Here is a 20,449-nt window from a genome sequence, read left to right as displayed (position 1 = left end):
CTGAGCTGCATGAACAATTGACTCCTCACCAGTAGGGCCTGTGGCTTTCAGCTGCTTTCAACAATGCACCATTAATAAATAAAGTAAGCGTAATTTCATTTTCAGGGCCTGTGTCTTGAGCCTCCAACACTGACACCTTTAAGGAACGAGAGTTTATTCCAACAATAATATATTAAACAGCAGTTACAGTAGTAAATATTTAATAGATGAAAATACACACTAATAGAAGAAAGGGAAACCTCTTCCTTTACCTTTCATTCAGATTCAATATTTCAGGATAACTTGAACAGCAAGCCTTACATTTCTTCCTTCATCCTGTTAAAAGAACAGAACAAAAAAAAATACTTCACAGAAAACAACTGTTCCTGACTACACAGATCACACTCAGTTGCGTGCTAGCAGGATTTGTATGTTTTTACTCTTATTAGCATACACACCTTTCTCCTATAAGGATTCTTGAATTTAGCAGTAACACTTGTTAAAGCTTGAAGCTTCCACCATAGTTAGGGTTTCCTGAAAAACAAACAAACAAACAAAACCCATATATACCCATAATTAATTTAGCCATTCATCTCCCCTACATCACATTCCTAAACTGTTAATTTGAACCAACTGTGAAGAGGAAATGGAGGCTTTAACTTGACTAATGAAGCTCATGTTTCTTGGGAGGGTTGTTAATTGTCTGACGATAAGTAGGAAAAAAAAAAAAAAGGAAGCCTTGTCTCCAGTTTGGCTCAACAGGAAAAGAGATTTTCTCAGTCCCTCCTACAAAGCACAGCAATGGCCTATTTATAGGGTAAAGATGGCCTCCTGTTATTTCTTTGGTTAGAGTTTTTCTCAGGTAAAGTTATTGAAGTTTGTTGCCTTTTCAGAAGTTTTATGCTTAAAAAAAGAGTTGTATGAAAAAGCCATTACTAAAATTTGTGGTTTTTTTAATTGGTTTGTTAGCTAGGGTTCTTTATTAATAAGTACCTGGATTCAGATAACTTTATTCTTCAGGATTTTAATGTATCTAGGAAGTTACCTCTTCTTAGAAAGTCATTCTTTGTTTATGATACTTGTAGTTTCTGTTATATTTCCATGGTTTTAACTCTTCTAATAATGATAAAAGCTTAAACTTCTAAACAAAATCTTTCTTAAAAAAAAAAAATTCTGCTGTGGAATCTATTTTCTGTGACTCGTACAATATATGTTACTAGTCTCTTTATATTATATATTAAATTACACAATTTTTAAAATATATAATATCTAAAGATAAACAAGACTTCACATGGCCTTGTCTCAGGGTAGCATTTGAGTTATAAACTCAATTTCTTCTGGGCGTTTGCGGCTTTGAAGCTGAAAGCTATCTTTTCCCATACTTCAGTTTTAGCTACCTGTACTGTATTTTTGTTGTATGAGTCAATTGGATGTTATGTAGCCTACCTGGAGCTCTCAAAAAGAGCAATATAGCATATGCTGTGCTCACTAACAATGAAACAAGCCCTGGTATTCCCCGTTCCTATTTTCACTTTTACTCTACTGATAACAGTAACATACTCTTTAGCCATAATTTATTAAAAATTTTCAGTTTACTGCTAAATTATAGTCAGTGAAGATGTTCTGGAGTTTGTTTGTTTTTGAACTCTTGGAATCATCACCAAAAAAAGTGCCCTGGTGTGTTAGTGGAAAAAAAAAAATGGAGCCATTCCCTGGAAGATGTGGTAGTTCAGCTAGAAGTGCAGTTAAACAGCTATTCAGGGCCCTCTTTGCTAAAATGAAGTCTGAAGATAAGACCAAGACCAAGGAGTGGCTGGCTGTGTGGATTACAATGATATAGTACAAAGACCTTGGCTAAGTGAAGCCCAAGGAAAAGCTTTTTCTGGGCCTCCAACTTTAAGGTGTATGTTCAAGCCTATTGTGGCAATAAATACTAAGTTCCACCTGAATTGCTGTCTATCACAGACCTGTTTTATATTTTAGTCTTTGAGGCAGTCTTTGAGGACTTGTAGCTGAGCAGGAAGACTTTTTCTAAAATTAGAAGGAAATAGAAAGATCACACTTTCTGCCACGGGCTTCCCATGCAGAGAGTGCTGACTGTGTGGGCCCTGTTAGTAAAGCAAAGATCAAACAATGTCTGCTTGGGGTCAGGGGTGTGTCCTGGGAGCAAAACGTTTAAAAATATATATATACACATGCCTCGGGTTCAGTGTCCTCTGACTAAAAAGTTAATGTCCATCAGCTAAAAAGTGGTGATGGGATTGGCCCACAACACGGTCTCCTGTGGGTTTCCCCTGCCTGCAGTAATGACCCATGCTCTGTGAGGTGACCATGTCCTTCTCCCACCTCGCACGTTATTTTCTGTAAGTATCCTTACTTCTGTGTGTGAAAGGGATCCTGGGGTATGGCCGGGGTTTGCCAGTGGACCTATCCTGAGGTAAAATTGAACGGGTGGCACCACGACAGCGCTGTGACTTTGGTGCAGCCTTTAAAGTGCTCACTGTGCCCCAACCGCCCTGTCAGAGATCTCTTTTCCCCGGGCGGGGAGCAGTCTGATCAACTACTTTGATACGTGTGAAAGCACTTCAAGGAAAAAAAAAAAAGTTTCCTCACTTGCAACGTGCAGCCCGAGCCGTGGAGAGCGGCGGTGCCCTGGCGGGGTCAGAGGAGCCTCCCGACCCCAGCCCCTTCAGGGCTGCCCTTCGCTGACGGCGGGCTCCTCCGGCCGGGGCTGCCGGTGCCCGCTCGCCCTCCCGCCTTCCTGCCCTCCCTACTTCCCTGAGAGGCCGGGCGGGCTGAGGGGGAGCCGGGGCGGGACCGCCGGGCGGGAGGGCGGGCACTGCTGGCTATCCGGCCCGGCCCTTCCCGGACCGTCCCGTCCCGTCCCCGCCCCGGGGCTTCCCGCGGGAGTTAGCGGCACGGCGGGACGGCTGGGCCCCGCCTGGGGGCAGCTCCTCGCCGCCAAGTTTGGGGCCGGCCGAGGTGGGCGAGGGGGCGGCGGGGCCGAGCCGGGGCCGCCCGTCCCTGTCCCCATCCCTGTCCCCGGTCCGTTGGCGGCCCGGCGGAGGCCGCTCGGCTGGCAGGCCTCTTGTGCGGCGGGGATCAGCCGGGATCTTGCTTCTCCCGAGGGAAGGCAACAACTTGTCTCTCGTTTTGTCCCCCTCCAGGTGCCATGCCGCCCAAGGAGCGCGGCAGGAGTCGGCTGCCGGTTCCTCTGCCAAAGGACATGATCCTGAAAGACACGGAGGGAAAAGTCTGGAGGCTGGGCAGCCAGATCGGCCAGGGAGGATTTGGTTTGATCTATCTAGGTAAAACACCGGCGGTAACTAACAGGGGTGACATGAATTTCTTTTAGCTTTCTGACATGAACGGTGCAGAGAGGTTTAAACAACTGGTTGCCATTTCCATACCAGTGATCACCAGTGCCAGAGGGGGGTTTTCTGACTTCTGCATCCCGCTGTGGGGTGTCCTTGTTCAGAAGTTTGCTGGGGGACCACCGTGTTCTCCACGGACCGTGCTGCCCGGTTTGCTGGCTCCAGGTGTGCTTCCTTCTGGAGCTTGTGTGGGTAGGCAGGGTGCTGTCAAAGGCCAGTGAAAAGCACTGCCAGGAGATGCTGTTCAAAGTGATGGTGAAGCTTCTGTAAGCAGCCACGTTGGACGTAATGGGTTTCTGGTTACTGGAAATATCTTCTGACTAAAATTTAAAGTCGATTTGCATCAAAGAAACATAACAATAGCAAAAGGTAGCAGGGCGTTGCCTCTGGATTAGAATTTTATTTTTTACCAGAGGCGTAAGTGCTGTTCTTAATTTGTTCTTTCCTGGATATGTTTCCACATTTTCTTCAGAAGAAGCTGCTGCATTTCACTTGGTCTGTGTTTTATAAGCCATGAATTGTTCTGAAAGGCAGTTTGTAAAGTGGCATGGGTCACTGGAGAAGATAAGGTATGTGTTGCTGTTGCTGGTCCTTAGGAAAGAGCAAGTGCTGTTTTCAAGGCAGTATTATGAACTTTTTTTCCCTACGTTGTACTGCTTGTGTACAGTACCTACAGGCAAACTATCCATAGTGATCTGTCAGGGACTAGTTTGTACTTGTTTTAAGGTAGTGGTAAAGACTTACCTAGAAGCAGTTTAGTACATCATCCGTGGAGCCAAAAATGATCCTATTAAGTTAAAAGTATGTTAACTCTGTATTTGGAGTACTAGTGTTTAAAACGATAAGCAAGCCACCTTAATACTTAAATTGATTTCATTTTATGTATAAATCAGCTATATTTTTTAAAGCTTTTCCTTTCTTTTGTATTTCTGCCCTGGAAAATACAGTTGCTGCCTCCTCCCCTTTTTTTGTAAGTATTTCTTTACTTCTGCTAGTGCAGTTTGTTTTCCACTTGTTGTTTTTTTTTTTTTTACCTCTTTATCTCTTAATGCTATTTCCTTCATACTGAGTGATGCATCAGGAAAAAAAAGTTAATACCTTGTTATACAGCATGAGCTTTCTACTTAGCACGATTTCCAGATTTCTTTATGAGGATACCAGTTTTCACTAAAACAGACATCCTGTAATGCATCTTCTCAGTTCTTTTGTCTTTAGTATGAAAAAAGATGTTCTTCACGCAGGTTCTTCTCTGCACAAATGTGCAGAGCTGTGCTAGATTCAGTGTGGTTTCATGAAGGTGAAGATGTCTGTCAGTTTCAAATTGTAGGATCAGGCACCAACAGTTGCGCTTCCCACTAGTAATGTATGGCTGCAGGAGGGTGAACAATTTTACATATGCATCTGGACTTCAAGGTTGAGTGGATAAACTTTTGAGGGGGGGGGAAATATGGTGTGAACTGGCTGTTAGAATGAAGAGTAGAATACGCTTTGTTCCACTGAATGCCTGTGTAAGTGAAACAAAAAGATTTCAGTAAAACCTAAGTGCCACTGCTTCTGCTTTCCTACAGATGAAGTAAACACAGTCACTGAAAACAGTGGGTAGCTGTGGCCCTGCATCTACCCTGTATTTAAGTTCTGGGTTTGTTTTACTTTGGACGAGGTTTGGTGTGGTCTGCTGCACAGAATTTCCTCACCAACTGTGTGGTTTGAGGCTAATTAAACAAACTATTTTGTATCCTTACATTTCTCTTAAGAGTTGGAGTGCATCTGCTAGGCTTCTGTAGTGGTGGTTCTGGTTTTGTTTCTTCTGGAATTTTTGTAGCTCATGCATGCTCAAGTTAGCAAACCGAACCAATGGGGATGATAAGGGTTTCAACAAATGGCAGTTACAGAGAAGTCAAAGGTTAGACGCTTATAATATTTACATTCTTTATCCTTTTGATATATAGATAGCTTTTTACGGCCTTTGAAACATCAGCTGGTCTCATTTGAGGCATGCTGTGCCTAGAGAATATATGAAAATTGGTACAATAAGAAAATAAAGATTAGCATGAGCTAGGAAGTGAAGTTGTCTCTGGCTATTGTCATTCAAGAATAAGCCGTGGGAGAGGTATATCAGGTGCAGGGTCAGGGTCCAAAGGAGGGGGAGATGAACTTATAAAAGGCTCTCACTGGGAGGAAGGAGTGAGAGAGCTGGGGATGCTGTACAGAAAGCAAGGTTGTAGTTGTAGGTGTAGTTCATGAGTCACACAAAAAAATGTTCCTGAATCAGAATACATGTCGCTTGCTTCTGCAGTCAAATCACACTGGACCTTGTAGATTGTGTAGCACATGGGATTCAAACAGTTTCATGCAAATTTGATTAGTTTTCTGCTTGATCACGCAGACCACTGAGGTGATTTCTTATACTGTGGTGTTTGTTGGAGTTTGACTCCCACTGAACCGACATAGAAAGCAGTCAGCGGGTTAGCTGAGAATGAGAATACAATCTGGGACCCTTGGTATTACAGTTCTGTTTTTTTAATAAGTGACAGCATAGGTGAAGAAATACAGCTGCCACTTATTATGGTATTTTTGTTTGTTTATTCTCTTCTTTCGGAAGGACAGTGAATGTTACATGTAGCAATGAACTGAAGGCCTTGTTCCCTTTGTAGCTGATCTTTTAATTATAAAAGAGGAAATCAGCAAGATTTCCTTCAAGTATCCTGACTGAAGCTTTCTTGTTTTGTCCATCTCCTTTTGTCAGGTACATGTTTATGTTATGTAAGATATACCATTCAGTAGCTATTTTGAGGCTTCATCCTACAAAAGAATTTAGCCACCTGAGAGTCAGGGGAGTGAAGGAAGTGATGCACTTTTGGGAGTAACACTCTCACGTTTGCTGCTGAGGGGCACCTTCTTTTTGCACTGTTCAGCCTAGTTTTTAACATATATGCAGCGAGATGTGAGAGTGACCACTAAACTTTCAGCAAGAAACTAACGAAGAAGAAACTGTAGAGAGGTGGGCAAGACAGAAGAGTGGAGTCAGATTCGACTGACTGCCAGATATGAAGAGCACAGCCCTTTTCTAAGTAAAGGTTAACTTTGCCGGCTGTATCTTTTAATAAGTATTTTTACAGTGGTGGTGTAAAGATTTTGATGTGCGTTGTTATAGCTTAATTTCCCATTAAGGGTACTCCATACTCCATTAATCTGTAACAACGTACTTGAGAAATTTTACGGTATCTCTGCAAAATATATTTACTAGGGATGCATTCCTTGGAAGGTTCGCTGAATCGAAGCCTCTGAAAGCCATTTGCTGACCCCGAGCCCTAGAATGCTAATCAGCTCTTCAGGTGCAGGGCTTCTAATTATGAGTGTGAAAGTTTCCAACATCTACAAGTTTGGTTCTCCCCCATGAACATTTTCCCTGTTTTTCCTGTCTGTATGCCATCTTGTCTATTTCTTTGTTGACTTGTTCCTTCCCTTGGATTCCCTTTGCATTTGTACCTCAACCAGAACAAATCCAGCAGCAGAAGGCTCACAAATACTGTTTCCTCCTAATGTTCCCGAAGAGCAGACCTTCTGCTGCTGCCAGAAGCAGCATCTAGGAGCCGCGTAGAGATGTTCTTTCAAATGTCACTTGTGTCGTAGCGACAGCAGTATGGTTCATAAGCTGGAACTACCTGTGCTGTTACATGCTGTTTTATTTTTTGGTACTGTACTGATTTGTTGTCAGGCTCCTCGAACAGAGCTGTTACCCCTTTGATAAGGTGGGGACAGAATGGGGAGCATGCAGGGAAGGACATGACGTATTGCTGGTCTCACAAAGAGTTTGTAGCCCTGTGGAGAACAGCAGCAGTACATGTGGAAAGTAAGCTAGAGTTGAGGAGGGTGCTACTGAGAGCCCTACGTTCTCTCATTTATCTTCCTGATCACAGCCAGTAATTAACACCAGTCTTTATATAAATCATTCTCTAGTCCTGCTGCAAGGACTCTATTAATGCACAATTTGGACTGAAAATTTAAATGCAGAAAGGTCACACAATGTTTTGTTAAGATTCCATTGTTAAGAGCCCACTGTCTGCTCTCAGGCGTCTTTCTGATGAAAACTGGTAATTCTGCCAAATGCTCGTCTTCGTATATGTTTGTTAGATCGTGTCTGTTATGACATAACGTACTATGTTGTAAATGGGATCTAACTGTATTATACCTGTATATTGTGATGAAACTTTGATAGGTGAAAACTAAAAGTTTTGAAACCAATTTTTGTAGCTGGCTTTACAGCAGGTGTTTGTGTTGCTGTTTGACTGCTATGTTTGCAGGTGGTGTTACAATATGGGAAGCTCAGGAAAGGGCATATTGATAATGAATATTGATAATACAGTCACCGATACTTGTATCCTGCTTGGAGATTTGCTACCTGTATCGCCTTTTTCTCCTCCCCATTTTCCAAGGGGTGGCTGGTGGAGATAGACGAGGTGTGATGCTGGCCTCCTCTTCTTTTAGGCTTGGGTCGTGATGTGTTCTGCTGTTGATACTCAGAGACCTGGTGTTCTGGGAAAAAAGCTGACATGTGAAAGAAAGGTTTTGTGTGTTTCAGAAAGAGTGTGTCCTATTCCGTGGATAATTTGTATAGCCATGAGCAGGGGTGCATGTGTGTCAGGGAAGAGCAGCTTTGATGGAAGCATGTTCTGTCACTGTATTCATTTCTTGGTTTGAGTTAGGAAGCAGACTAGTAACTGGTTTTAGAGAAATTAAGTACTTCAACAGTTGCTTAAATTAGCTTCACTAAAATACTGTAGTGCAGCAAACAAATTAAAAATTCAGTAAAAAATGATACCTAAAGATACATGTTCAAGATGATTTTTATCAATTCAGCAGAAGAACATTAATAGCAGAAAGCTGTAATTAAAAACACTACCAAGTGACTGTCTGGTTAGGGCTGGATCTTTCTCAACCTTCAGGTGTTAAAATGCATTTCAGCAAAGGTCTCATTGTACCAGTAGGTGTGAACCTTAGTGTGAAAATAAATTCATTGCCAGACAAACATCACCACAGGAAAGAGTCTTTTTATCTAGTCACTAATACTAAACTCTAGGTAATCTCCTTGTATCTATAATTATAATTTTTCACCCCATCTGTGGGCAAATTAAATCATGAATTTAGCCTGATTTTGGTACTCAGTGATCACTTAGGACTGGCCACATGTAGCGGGACCAGACTGCTTCACCTGGAAAAAATCCCCTCTTCTACAGGTTCTTGCTGGTGACTGCTTCCTCTTGAATCTTCTTTCTTCTTTTTCTGGTAAGCTTTGGAGGCAAAAAGATGCAACTTTTAAAGCATAACTCATTTTTACACAGCAATCTAAAGTCTGTTACAAACTCTGCTGAGATCTTTGCTGTTTTGTTTTAGTGTTCTGACACTCTTGTTTGTTTTTTCATACGTATGTATGGACTTGTCATTTGGGAGCTGTTGTTTTGCTCTTTATTTGTCTACCTTGCAGGAATTCTGGTCAGGGACCGAGACCCTGGCATGCTAAGCAAAGCTAAAAGGCAAGAGGGCAGGTTTGATTTTTATCTTCAGTGAAGGAGGTATTTCTGAGCAGTGTTATCTGTCATCAGGAAGAACTGTGGATGAAAGATAGGGCACCTGTTGCCTTATGGAGGGCACTCTCTTCAGCCGTCTTTGGCACCTGTAACCTACTGAAACTGGCATCGTATCTTCTGATGGGCAGTGCATCAAACTAGCAGATGGGCTAGAGCAGAATCGTGCCAGAAAACAGTTTGTGCATCAAGTTTTAAATATTAGAGGCCTGGCCTCCCATCTGAGAGTGCTGTAAGAGCAGACCATGCATAGCTTTTCTGCCTGGGGTTAGAGGATATGTCGTACCTATTCCAGCTTAGAGTAATTAACTTTGAAAGTCAAATTCCCGTTGCTGTAGAATACAAAACTTTGGCTCTAGTGAATCAAGAAGGCTTCCCAGAAAGATGAGTAAGCAGTACAGTGAAATTTCCTAGCAGTACTAAGTGTTCTTAACTTGGAGGCATTTGCAGTTATCTGCAAAACAGTTTAGCAGTTGAGCACAATTTTCCACTGAAAACGGTTTACTTGCATCTTGTGGAAGATGGTTTCACAAGCACAGTAGAGGGCCATGTGTATGTAATTTGTATAATAAAACTCTAAATTCATAAAGATACCTCGAAGAAGAATCTAGAAAAAAAAATCCTAAACACTGCTCAGAGTGTTTATGAATAAATGCTCTTCTCTTTATATGAAAAAACACTTCTCTCAGAATAGGGTCTGTCCAGGAAGCACTGATGCATTGTCATACACTTGAAGCACTGAAGTTCTTGGGGAAATATTGAATATTGGGAATATTGGGAAATATTGAATATTGGGAAGCGGGCTGGGAGGGTAGCTGGGAAGCCACATGCTTTGCTTTCCTTGAAATATTTGCCTTAGTACTCTCCGTATGTAGGATATGTTTGAAGTTGTGTTAACTAGCAGATGCTACTTCTGATTTATTTGTTTACATTTTGCTTTTAGAAACTATAATCCTGCAACTTGGATTATTTTCTATTGTTAGATACTCTGAGCAATGCTTCCCCCCTTTTGTCAGCCACTGAATTTAACAGCTCCTGGCTTGACTTTAGTTGGGGTCTGAATTTTTCCAGCTTTTTTATAGGCAGCCTGTAACGCTGAAGTGTGGTATTTTCAAGGTTAGGTTTTATTTCTGCAAAAACTAAGCTGACAATATCACTCTCAGGATTAGTTATCCAATGAAACAAGGCAAAAACAAAATGCTAGCAACCCAAGAACTTCTGAAAATAATTTTGTTCATGTTTCCAAAACAAATACATTCTCAAAATACCCGGCAGTGGCAAAGACAGCAGCTGTGGACAGGAGCAGGGATGTTTTTTCAAACTGCCAAATCAATGCTGTTTTCTTTTCCACTGTGTAAACTTTGTCAACAAAACTGGTTCTGTGAGAGCCATTGAAAATATTTCACCATATTCTAAATGTGACTGCCACAAATTAACTGCTAAAACTACAACAAGCACGTTTGAACTGGCAAATAGAATTGGCACGTTTCTTTGTCAGACTGAATGCAATTGTGCGGAGTGGTTGTAGGAAATGGCAGTTCATCCAGAAACGCTCTTTTGTTACCATGTCATATTAACATTTATAAAGCTCCGTTAATTAAGGTTGTGGCACTCAGCAACAAAACGGATGAGATTCACGATAAAAGAGGATGATAAGACCACAACTGCTGTGCCTGGATGAAACTAGGGAATTCTGGACATGGGTTAACGTGAGGTAGGTTATTGTGTAGGCACAACAGTTGGAAATAAGGCAGCGTGGCATCTTCTTTGCCATTATTTCAGAGTGCATTTTATATTTCTATACTTTTCAGTGGCATGGTAGCTGTGATTGTGGGATGAAGGAGAGGAAGAGAAAATAAAGCTGTGCCCTTCGCAAATGTTTTATTAGACTTTTCTTGGCACAAGGTGGAAACGGCCACAGCCCCCGCACAGATTCACATTGCACCAGTCTTCCCCGCTAGCAATTATGCAGACAGTGGTTTTGATTGTGTGTATACATTAACACCTCTTCCCCCAAATGTAAGGAAACTGTGCATCTCTAGTTGATAAAAGCAATACAAACTGTAAACTGGGAACTCTTGCATTTGTTACACTATTTTAAGATCCCGTTTGCAAACATAATCTCACCATGTAGTGCTCCTGGTACTCTGTGTGTACTTATACGCCATTAGAGACTTCCTGCACATCAGCACTGCTCTCCTGCAGGGTCTCTGCTTACTGTCCTGCAGTCTAGCACTTAACTGATTGTAATATTATAAATAGCCATGTGCTACCACACAGAACGAGGCTAGCACATGGCTAATTACAAGTATACAGTAATTAACTATGAGCTAAACTCGCAGGAGAGTATGTGGTGGTGGTCTATGAGGTATGTAATCAGACTGTTTGTTAAACCTTGGGAGCCTTTCCAGTCTGTTAAGTAACTATACATAGTAATGAGACCATTTTTTAAAAACCATTTATGTATATTTATGGACAAAAAATAGTCTGTCATATCTGAGCCGTGGTTAAAATATTGCTGCCTGTTGTAGGAAGGGTCAATTAAAATGATGCAACAGAAGGTATGAATGCAACTTCTGCTTATCCGTATGTATACGATTGAGCTTTATAAGAAGTGTAGAGTACTATCCATTGTGTGTGTAATGCCTTGTTTCATGCATGTGCAGTAAAAATGGTAATACCACTTCTCCTTTTGCGTATTTGAAAGTCGTGATTTCATTTTCTGGAGCATCTGTTCCTGTATCTTGTTGAGCTTTGTCTGATTTCTCTTTCGTTTCACGTTGTAACATTTTGCAGTTAGGTTTGGTTTTATTTTTCTTCAGGATATTCTTTCAATATTACTCCAAAAAGCATCCACATGGTTATAGTGTAAGAACTGTGGGGGTTAGGCCCTTTTGCTGGGCTACCTCCCGTTAATTGCTCTTCTTCATTACCCTGACAGCTGTTACTGTCTGTTCCAGATTACATGAATGAGGCCTCTCTTTATAAAATGTCAAGATGTCTGCAGGGAAGTTAGATCAGACTCTTTGAAATAACATTTAAATTTGATACTTCTTTGTACCTATCAAGCCTCTGTTAAGTAATTTGGTATTAAAATACATTTTCTTATACACAGATTCTTTTCTGATCAGTATCAGTAAGAGAGCACATCTCATTCTGTTTGGGTAATGTGACATTATTGTGTACAGTGAAAACACATGGGATGTGTTCTTTTAGACTAATGTCTGCAGCTATTAACACACAGTCTACATGTAACATAAAAAAGATAAAGACCAAAGCACCTTTGCCTTAATTCCCATTTCAGTACAAGGAAATGGTAAGAAGTAAGTTTATCAAAATTTACATCCTGCTTGGAAGAATAGTTTTGAATTGTGTTCTGAATGTCACTGTTACTCGCCTGAGTCTATGGATAGTTCACACCTTCCAGAGCTACTGTTTTGGAATAGCTTCATTTTATCTTAATGCGCAATTAGCACAAAAACAGTGACATCAGGGTGTCAAGCTTGAAGGCACACAGCTACAAGTGTCTGTGCTGCCACATTGAACCCAGAGACTGAGCAGAATTGAAGGAAGATGGCAGCTGGAGTCTGTTCATTGTAAAAAAATATATATTTATGCCCTGACCATCAAAAAATGTAAGTTTGGATGGTTTGATTAGATCCAAGTTTACTTGATTTTTATTATGTGGATAAAAGTAGTCCATTTTTGTGTGTGCTGATAGTTGAAGTGTTTCACACCTGGACTGTTGTTGGTATTTGATCATTATAAGAAGTTTGAAAGGGACACTTATTTCCTAGGAACTGTATTCTTTTTAGTTTTTCTCTCAGTGATGATTCTAAAAGGTGATTTAGTCTCATTAAATTTTAATCCCAGTATAGCTCCATGTAGCTTCAGTAGTATCAGAGAGAACTGATAGTTCTCTCAGGGTCAGAAGAAAATAGAATCACATTGTCTGTGCAGAGAGGTTCTGTCTCCTGGGCTGTAATTGGCACATGTGGTCAATTATTGTTTTGAAGTTTCTACTTGTACCAAGAGGCAAAATCCCTCATCTCCCCTTTTAGGCAGGTGATGGCTCTGCTACCCCTAACTTAGGCCAGTGTCTAAATAATGTCAGAATAGAAATCAAGGTTCTGGGGCCAAATTAATTTGTAATAGAGGAAAGCTGGCAATCCTGTCTAGAGGCATAATATAGGTCATAACTTTTAAGTGGTGTCTTTGTCACGACAGTGGATTGATGGGAGCCAAATAGAGAGGTTATCCAATTGACTAGAATGACTTAAACATAGTCTGTTATAATGGAATACCTCATTGTGGTGCCAACGTGCAATGGGGACATCCTGCTTACTGCTTAATTACCATGGAGAGAGAGTTCTGAAAGCGTGGGTTAAAATTGCTGCTATACTCGTTGATCACAACTTCTGTGGTGTTGGGTTTGTTTTTTTAACTCGGCAAGTCTTTGACTTTTAAAAGCTGGAATTCAGACAAAATGTTGTGTCATATGTTTTACTGATCACCTTATGCAATGTTAGCTTCCTCTTTGCAGTTATATTTTGTTGCATACAGCTTGATCCATCTCTTTCTCATTTTGCAGCTTCCCCTCATACTCATGTTCCTGTAGAAGATGATGCAGTGCATGTAATTAAAGTGGTAATGTGGAGATCTTATTCCTAAGTTGTTAACTTGTATGCAGTGCTTTCTCTTAATTATCTATCCTTATTTTCAGTATTGAATGTGTATTGCATGCCTGTGGCTTTTTTTAACATCTTGATATACTTTCCCTGCTAGGGGATATGCGTGGTACTTCCACGACTCATAGTGTTTCCTTGACTTGATTTTTTCCTTTCCTTGATTTCTGCCCTGAATGGTTACATAAGGAAAATCAGACTATGAACTTAAACATGTCTGATCTATAGCATTTCTGGAAAATAGCATCTTTAATAATTCCTGAAAGAATCTGTGTTGTATGAAAGTGCATTGCCAAACAACTTTTTTTCTTACCTACTTAGAAAAATTGTATTTCAGATGGTATGGTATAAGGGAGGTGGGAAAAAAGGGGATTTAATCCTCTTTGAATTTATCGAATTTATCTTATGCTTTTGTTTAGGAACTGTTGTATCTCTAAAACAAGTATCTAGTATTTTATAATGCTAAGTTTGTTTATTTCTCAATAGGAATATCTTGAAAATGGGCCCTTATTTTCCGAACTGAAATTTTACCAGAGGGCTGCAAAACAAGAGCATAGTAAGTAATACACCAACAAAATAAAAACCACTGAATTCTGACTCAGGTAGATTTAAGGACTAATTTAGGTTTCATTTCTTCTGAGAAGAACTAATGCTTTAGAGCTTGATAACCAACTCGCTTCACATACATTGAACTGATTCCAGCTGGTGCTGTAATAGCTTTAGTTTGCTGTAATTTTCTTTATTTGGATGTCATCCTTGTTGTTTCCGATCAGAAGTATGACAGATTTGTTAGGTGCACACTTCAAAGTGCACAGCAATGGTATGGACTACGGAGAGAGGTCAGCCTTAAAACAGAGGTACTACACGGGCTGATTTGTGACTATACTTCTGCTAGTAACTATTCTTGTGTACAAAATTAAGAATGTGTGTAATCATCACAGGATTTAGTAGTAATCAAGGCACTTGATTCTGCAGACAATTTAGCATGGATGTGATTTAATTCTGGGAACTGTCATAAAGACTTCAGGTGACTTAGGTGGCTGGTAGACATAAGCACTTGTGATAGCTTGAAGTACTCTGTATGAAATAAAGTAGAGCTTCCAAAGGAATTATTTGGTCAGCTACTGATAACTTTGTATCTGCCTTCGAATGGAACAAAATGTCAAATTACTAGAACAAAAAATGCTTCTTGTTTTGGAAAATGTAGAGAACTTTAGTGTAAATCTATAATCCTTTGTTTGGTACAGTAACTGCCAAATAAGTTATGCTTGTTTTATTGTTCAAAGTCTTGGCTTGGTAACTAAAAAATAAACTAAACCCTGAAATTCTCTAGTTAACCCAATATTATCTTTTCTTTATTATTATTATTACAGTAAGAAAATGGATGAATCTCAAAAAAATAAGATGCTTAGGAATTCCAGTGTTTTGGGGATCAGGCTTGGCTGAGTACAAGGGAAAAAGGTAATAAGATGAATTGTAATTAAGCCTGAAGTTGACTGAAGATCCCTTTTCAACAAAATGGAGCTACCTCCTTTCAGTCTGACACAAACTTGTAGCCTTGTCTTTAAAGTTTCCTCCCTCTTGTGTATTTCTGGATAGCTATAGATTCATGGTCATGGAGAGACTGGGGGAAGACCTTCAAAGAATCTTTAAAGATTGTGGAAGTAGATTTAAGAAGGAGACTGTTCTGCAACTTGGAGCACGAATGGTATGTATACAGAAAGAAAATTGCTATGTCTCACAGTTCGTGAATTAAACTAATAAAATCATCATTCTTAAATGGTGAAGTTCATTTAGTTAGCTTTTGAATTTGGAAGTAAACACATGCAAGTGCTGTGCATTTTCTTGTCTTTCATCCTTTATAAAATGAACATTAAGTGCAAAATCAAGACCCTCTGTAGACTGGAAGTTGGTAGGCTCAAACCCAACTTTTTCTAAGCGGTTAAAATATAGACCATACGCTTCAAAATGTGTGTCTAGACTGAGATTTGTAAGCCCATTCTCATGCTTTAACGTGTATTGATTTTTTTTCAGTGTTTGAGAGGTATTGTATTAGACATCCATATTTGTCAAAGTTCACAATTGCATGCTTGAATGCAAAAGCTTGAGAGTGTTTGCTGAACACACAGGTAGTACAGGCCGAGATTAGGCTAGTCTGCAAATATCAGTTTCGTTTTCAAATGTGTAGATTGGCACGTTCTAACCGAAAATTATATATGTTTTCATTTGCATTATAACTTGTGTCGTGAGAGACTGCTATTACTGAAGAGAGGTGCACAGCAAATGGGGGCAGGGGCAATGGTCATAAATTGCAAGAAGGGGATTTCTGACTGAATATAAAGGAAAAGTTTTTGCAGAAAGAATGGCTTAGCACTGGAACAGGCATCCCAGAGGTTGTGGAATGTCCATCCTTGGAGACTTAAAAGTTGACTGCTCAGTCTCTTGTACAACCTGATCTAACTTATGTTATCTCTTCTTGAAGCAGCATTTTAACTAGAGACCTCCAATGTTCACTTCTAACCTAAAAATGATAATAAAAGAAAGTGAACAGCTTTGTAGTCACATCACTGACTAACTTGTAACACTCCTTGTGTTCTCCAGCAGCCAGGATTGTCCTTTGTTTGAGGTGACAGGTGCACGTGTTGCTGTTTATTTCCAGTAACAGAGCTGTTGTAGTACCTCAGCATAGAGCTGAAGAAACATAATGAGGAGGGGGTAATGATGTAAAATGTGGACATGTAATAATTGAAAGGATCAAATGTATTACAAACCATCAGGGCTGATCGTGTGCTCTTCTGAAGAGCTTGGTGTTCTTAGCAGTTCCTCCTGTGTTTATAAAGTGCTTGTTTGGCTTTGTGACCTTAGAAACTGGGACTCATATGGTAGTTAGACGGGGATACACATGGCAAAGTATGACTGTTTAAGATTTGATATCAGCTGTGTGCATGGTGGGAACAGACTTGGTGGAAAGAGTGAGCAGTCCTTGTGCTCTAACTCAAAACAGATGTTACCTCAGTTTGTGTAGCCCTTGAGCTCACTGCGTGAGAAATATTTGGTGGTAGGGTTAAGGGTGAAGAAGTGGAGATGATGATGGTGCTTGCTTTCTTTTTCTGTTTTAAATCCTTCCTAGTTGGATACTCTGGAATATATACATGAAAATGAGTATGTTCATGGTGACATTAAAGCAGCAAATCTGCTTTTGGGCTACACCAATCCACATGAGGTAAGCATGTTTACTTATCTACACTGTTACATGAATGTGTTTCTAAGTGTTTAATAGTTTGTTACATGTATTCTGTGTTAACAATTCATGTATTAAAAAGAGGTTTGGGCATGAATATTCACATCCTCTCATGACAAATCCAATAGAGTCTCTGTGGAGCCTTGTTTGAGAAAGAATAAAATTCTGCTGCTTCTTTTAGGGCTCTGTTAACTGAGGTAGTAGTAAGGGACAGGTAAACTAATCAACAGGGTAAATTAGAGGTCCTGCTAGTGTAAGTATAGTATTAGAGTTTAAGGATGTGGCCCTTGTATTTTCATTCTTAGGATGTTCTAGCTTTCTAATGTCATCATGAATTGTGATTCCATACCACTAACTGTTATGTCCTGCTTGTTGTAGTGAATATGGCAGGTGGAGTAGCATTAAGGTTGCTGCTGTCTAATACCCTAAAACTAGGCTTGAAATTGAAGCATTTCAGTAAAACATTGTGAAACAAACCTTTTGATCTTGTCATACTCTGTATGGTTTTACCACGTCTTTTTTTTTTCTTAATACATTTTAAGTATGCCTTTTTCATAAAGGGAAAAAAATCTAATTTCACTTAAATGTAATTAGCTGTAAGCAATACTTCTCCCTTTTGTTTTTTTTTTTTTTAAATTTTTCTACCACAGTGATGAAGAAACAGATATTACAAAACAGCTCACTGCCATTAAAGGTCGAACCATTAAACTTTATCTACTTTCTTACAAGTTTCAAGTTAAATGGTTGATTCAAAATTAACTTTCCAGCTTTCTAGAATACATAGTTTAAGAACTATCACAACTGTTTAAAACTGCTGTCTTTTTAGACAGTGGTAGCAGCCAGTACATAATCTCAGTTTATGGTGTTTACCAGCCTGCTGAATCCAAGAAGAAGGCTATTTAGAGGCAAAACGATCTGCTACCCAATTCCATTAACATAACTCAAATGACTTTTTTTTTTTGTCTTGGCTATTGTGTGTTTTTATGACAACAAGATATGTTGCTGTTTTTCACAATGAAATCATTTTGGAAGTGTCCATTGATAGTAATCATAAAATTTTAAGACGTAGCTGACTTTGATCAGCTGCTTTTGAGTTAGCTATGTTGTGGGGTGGTCTTCTGATTTGTTTCTCATGTTGTCTGCATGAAGATGGCATACTAGTATTTAGTTTTCATGAGTAGTAAATTTACTGACAGATTGAAGTAATTTTGAGTTACTGGACAGAATTTTAAGGTGGAAATGTAACTTAATAAATACAGAAAATATTAATAGATATTCCAGCTTAAGTATCTTCTAGCTCGAAGTGTAAAAACGGTAAGTTACTGCTGAGATTTTTTGTTCAGAATTTTGTTATGGTAAAATGTGTTTTCCAGTGAAGTGGTTCTGTAAAACAAAATAAATAAAATCACATTCCTATTTGGAATAGTTAAGAGGAAAAGATTTCTCATATTTGCTTTCATTAGTAAGGTATGCATTAAACTTGCATTTCTATTAGCCTAAGAAAACTGAGAGCTGTTCAGATATTATTAAATAAAGTGAGGTTGAATGGAAATAAACTCCCTAGTCACAGGCGCCCAAAATTCTGCAACTGGCCACAGGTCTGCTGGTTTCCCCGAAGCCATGATAACTATACCATACCAGCCCAGAACCATGTTCACAGAGCTTGGAAGTGCAATGTGTTTGTGTGTGTGTGATGATTATTTATAAATGTATTTTTAAGGTAATGTGTGCTGAATTGAGCTTAACGCAGCAGCACAGATGGCTTAATGGGGACAGGTTTTGGACAAATAAAAACCAATTGGTTTGCCGTATATCTTCAAACGTGTATGCTCTGTGGGGCAGGAGAAAGAGTAATCTCACCAACACCACAGCTAAAAATTTCAAGTTAGATGCTGTAATGTAATTCAATAAACCTGCCCCTGGAATTGTTGGCTGACGTCCTGTCTGCCCCGTACTTCAGTAAGTGTTCTTTAGCTGGGCACTCTACTCTGTAGGTAGGTGCAGTCCTAGACAATATCCTCATGCAGATGTGGGCATTCAAAGTGTGTGTAAACTTGCACATGTGATTCTGCATTTGTTAGGTCTTGCATTTGTTAGGTCTTGCATTTGTTAGGTCTTGCATTTGTTAGGTCTTGCATTTGTTAGGTCTTGCATTTGTTAGGTCTTGCATTTGTTAGGTCTTGCATTTGTTAGGTCTTGCATTTGTTAGGTCTTGCATTTGTTAGGTCTTGCATTTGTTAGGTCTTGCATTTGTTAGGTCTTGCATTTGTTAGGTCTTACACGTGCCAGTGATTTGGCTGTAATTCCTATATGAAAGTCATTTCATCCTATTCCAAATTTTGTACTGTTCCTATTGTAAGGCTTCATGATGTTGTGACAATCTTTTCTACAAATCAAGCTGTCTTTATAACATGCTGGTAAGTTGAGGCTGTTATGTGTTTACTAGAACAGTATTTAGGAAGTTCTGTGGAGCACTACCACTGACTAAATATGACAACAATGTGGAATAACCTGACCCATAGCTTCCAAACTGTTGTCAGAGATGCTGTATTTGGGAATCTTGTATCAACCTTAGAGACTTCAGAGAAAACCTCAAACACTATTACTGCTACAAAATGCTTGTGAAGCATGTTTTTTATCTAACCTCTTTCTGTTAAAATGGTAGATAGCTAGATAGCCTTGGTCTGGTTGGTTAAAACAATGGATCTGGGAGGTAAAGTGGTCAAGCTAGTTTCATATTTAGGGAGTGGGAGCATCTAGCCAATGGCAAACTCCAACTCAGGAAGAGAATGTAAGCTGGGAGACCTCTGGCTCCTGGGGAAGTTAGTATAATAAAGCTGTCTGAGCTAACAATTCATCTGGTGAGTTTTTGTTATGAATTTTATGTTGGGGGGATTCTTACTCTGTAGGATTTAGGATTTTAAGAGAAAATAAATTTGAAGTGTGCTGTCAATTACAGAAATATTTGTTTTTAAATGGAACCCATAAATAATCTCTTCTTATGTATAAAAAGGAATGGAAATACAACTCAGATTTCTCTGTTTTGGTGAAGAGACAGAAATCTGTTCAAAAAAAGCATATGTACCTTTAGCCTGATGTTGCTTCTGTTTATTTAGTGTCTGTTCGTGTGTCCTGTATGCAAATTTGCCACCAATGTCCTTCAGTTCCAGAAAAGATTACTTTTTTTGTGTTAAATTTTCTGTTGTTATGCTGTCTCTTCTATAAATTAACCTAGTGAATTTACACCACTGCCAATAAATATCATAGTCCCCTTTTTGAAATAACATGTGAAATCCATATTGCTATCCCTTACCTTGTGTGGCAAGGCAGAGAAACAAATAAAGTAAAGGTCCTGTCACTCTGTGACCTCCAAATGATGTTTAGAAATGGTTAGAAGATCAGAATCAACTGACCTCAAAGAGCAGCTAGCTGCAGATCTATTCAATAGAAGGGAGCGAGGCCATTCAGCGAGTTACAGGTCAAAAGATCAATTCTCTAGTCAATATGTTTCTGAACATGGACCCAGCACAATGACTGACAGAATAGGAGTGATGTACTGAGGGAAGTACACAGCCCATGAATCTA

The 20,449-nt window shown here is 39.6% G+C and overlaps 1 protein-coding gene and 1 long non-coding RNA gene across 9 annotated transcripts in view; one reads left to right on the top strand and one right to left on the bottom strand.

Moving 5' to 3' along the window:
* The window catches only part of LOC308193344, a 95,202-nt gene extending 92,475 nt beyond the window's left edge, over window positions 1-2,727 (bottom strand). The window contains exons 1-4 of the long non-coding RNA XR_013949558.1: window positions 2,593-2,727; window positions 438-513; window positions 252-315; window positions 1-136 (exon numbers count right to left, since the gene is read on the bottom strand). This is a non-coding gene — a long non-coding RNA (uncharacterized lncRNA). The remainder of the gene's footprint in view (window positions 137-251; window positions 316-437; window positions 514-2,592) is intronic.
* Window positions 711-20,449, top strand: part of VRK2 (VRK serine/threonine kinase 2) — a 49,434-nt gene continuing 29,695 nt past the window's right edge. For 5 of the 8 annotated variants that reach the window (XM_080587896.1, XM_080587899.1, XM_080587893.1 and 2 more), the window contains exons 1-7: window positions 2,830-2,961; window positions 3,147-3,287; window positions 13,530-13,585; window positions 14,110-14,179; window positions 14,997-15,084; window positions 15,223-15,331; window positions 16,754-16,846. In XM_080587896.1, coding sequence (XP_080444022.1) covers window positions 3,152-3,287; window positions 13,530-13,585; window positions 14,110-14,179; window positions 14,997-15,084; window positions 15,223-15,331; window positions 16,754-16,846 — 552 coding nt within the window. In that variant the 5' untranslated portion in view covers window positions 2,830-2,961; window positions 3,147-3,151. Of the gene's footprint in view, window positions 842-2,829; window positions 3,025-3,146; window positions 3,288-4,300; window positions 4,324-13,529; window positions 13,586-14,109; window positions 14,180-14,996; window positions 15,085-15,222; window positions 15,332-16,753; window positions 16,847-20,449 lie in introns of those variants that run through there. The other 3 variants (XM_080587900.1, XM_080587895.1, XM_080587894.1) reach the window with 3 other exon arrangements.

The sequence above is a fragment of the Anser brachyrhynchus genome, assembly GCF_964034855.1.
Source record: "Anser brachyrhynchus genome assembly, chromosome: 3".
Taxonomy (NCBI): Eukaryota; Metazoa; Chordata; class Aves; order Anseriformes; family Anatidae; genus Anser; species Anser brachyrhynchus.
The sequence above is the reverse complement of the archived record's forward strand: the minus strand, read 5'-3'. Positions and strand labels throughout refer to the sequence as shown.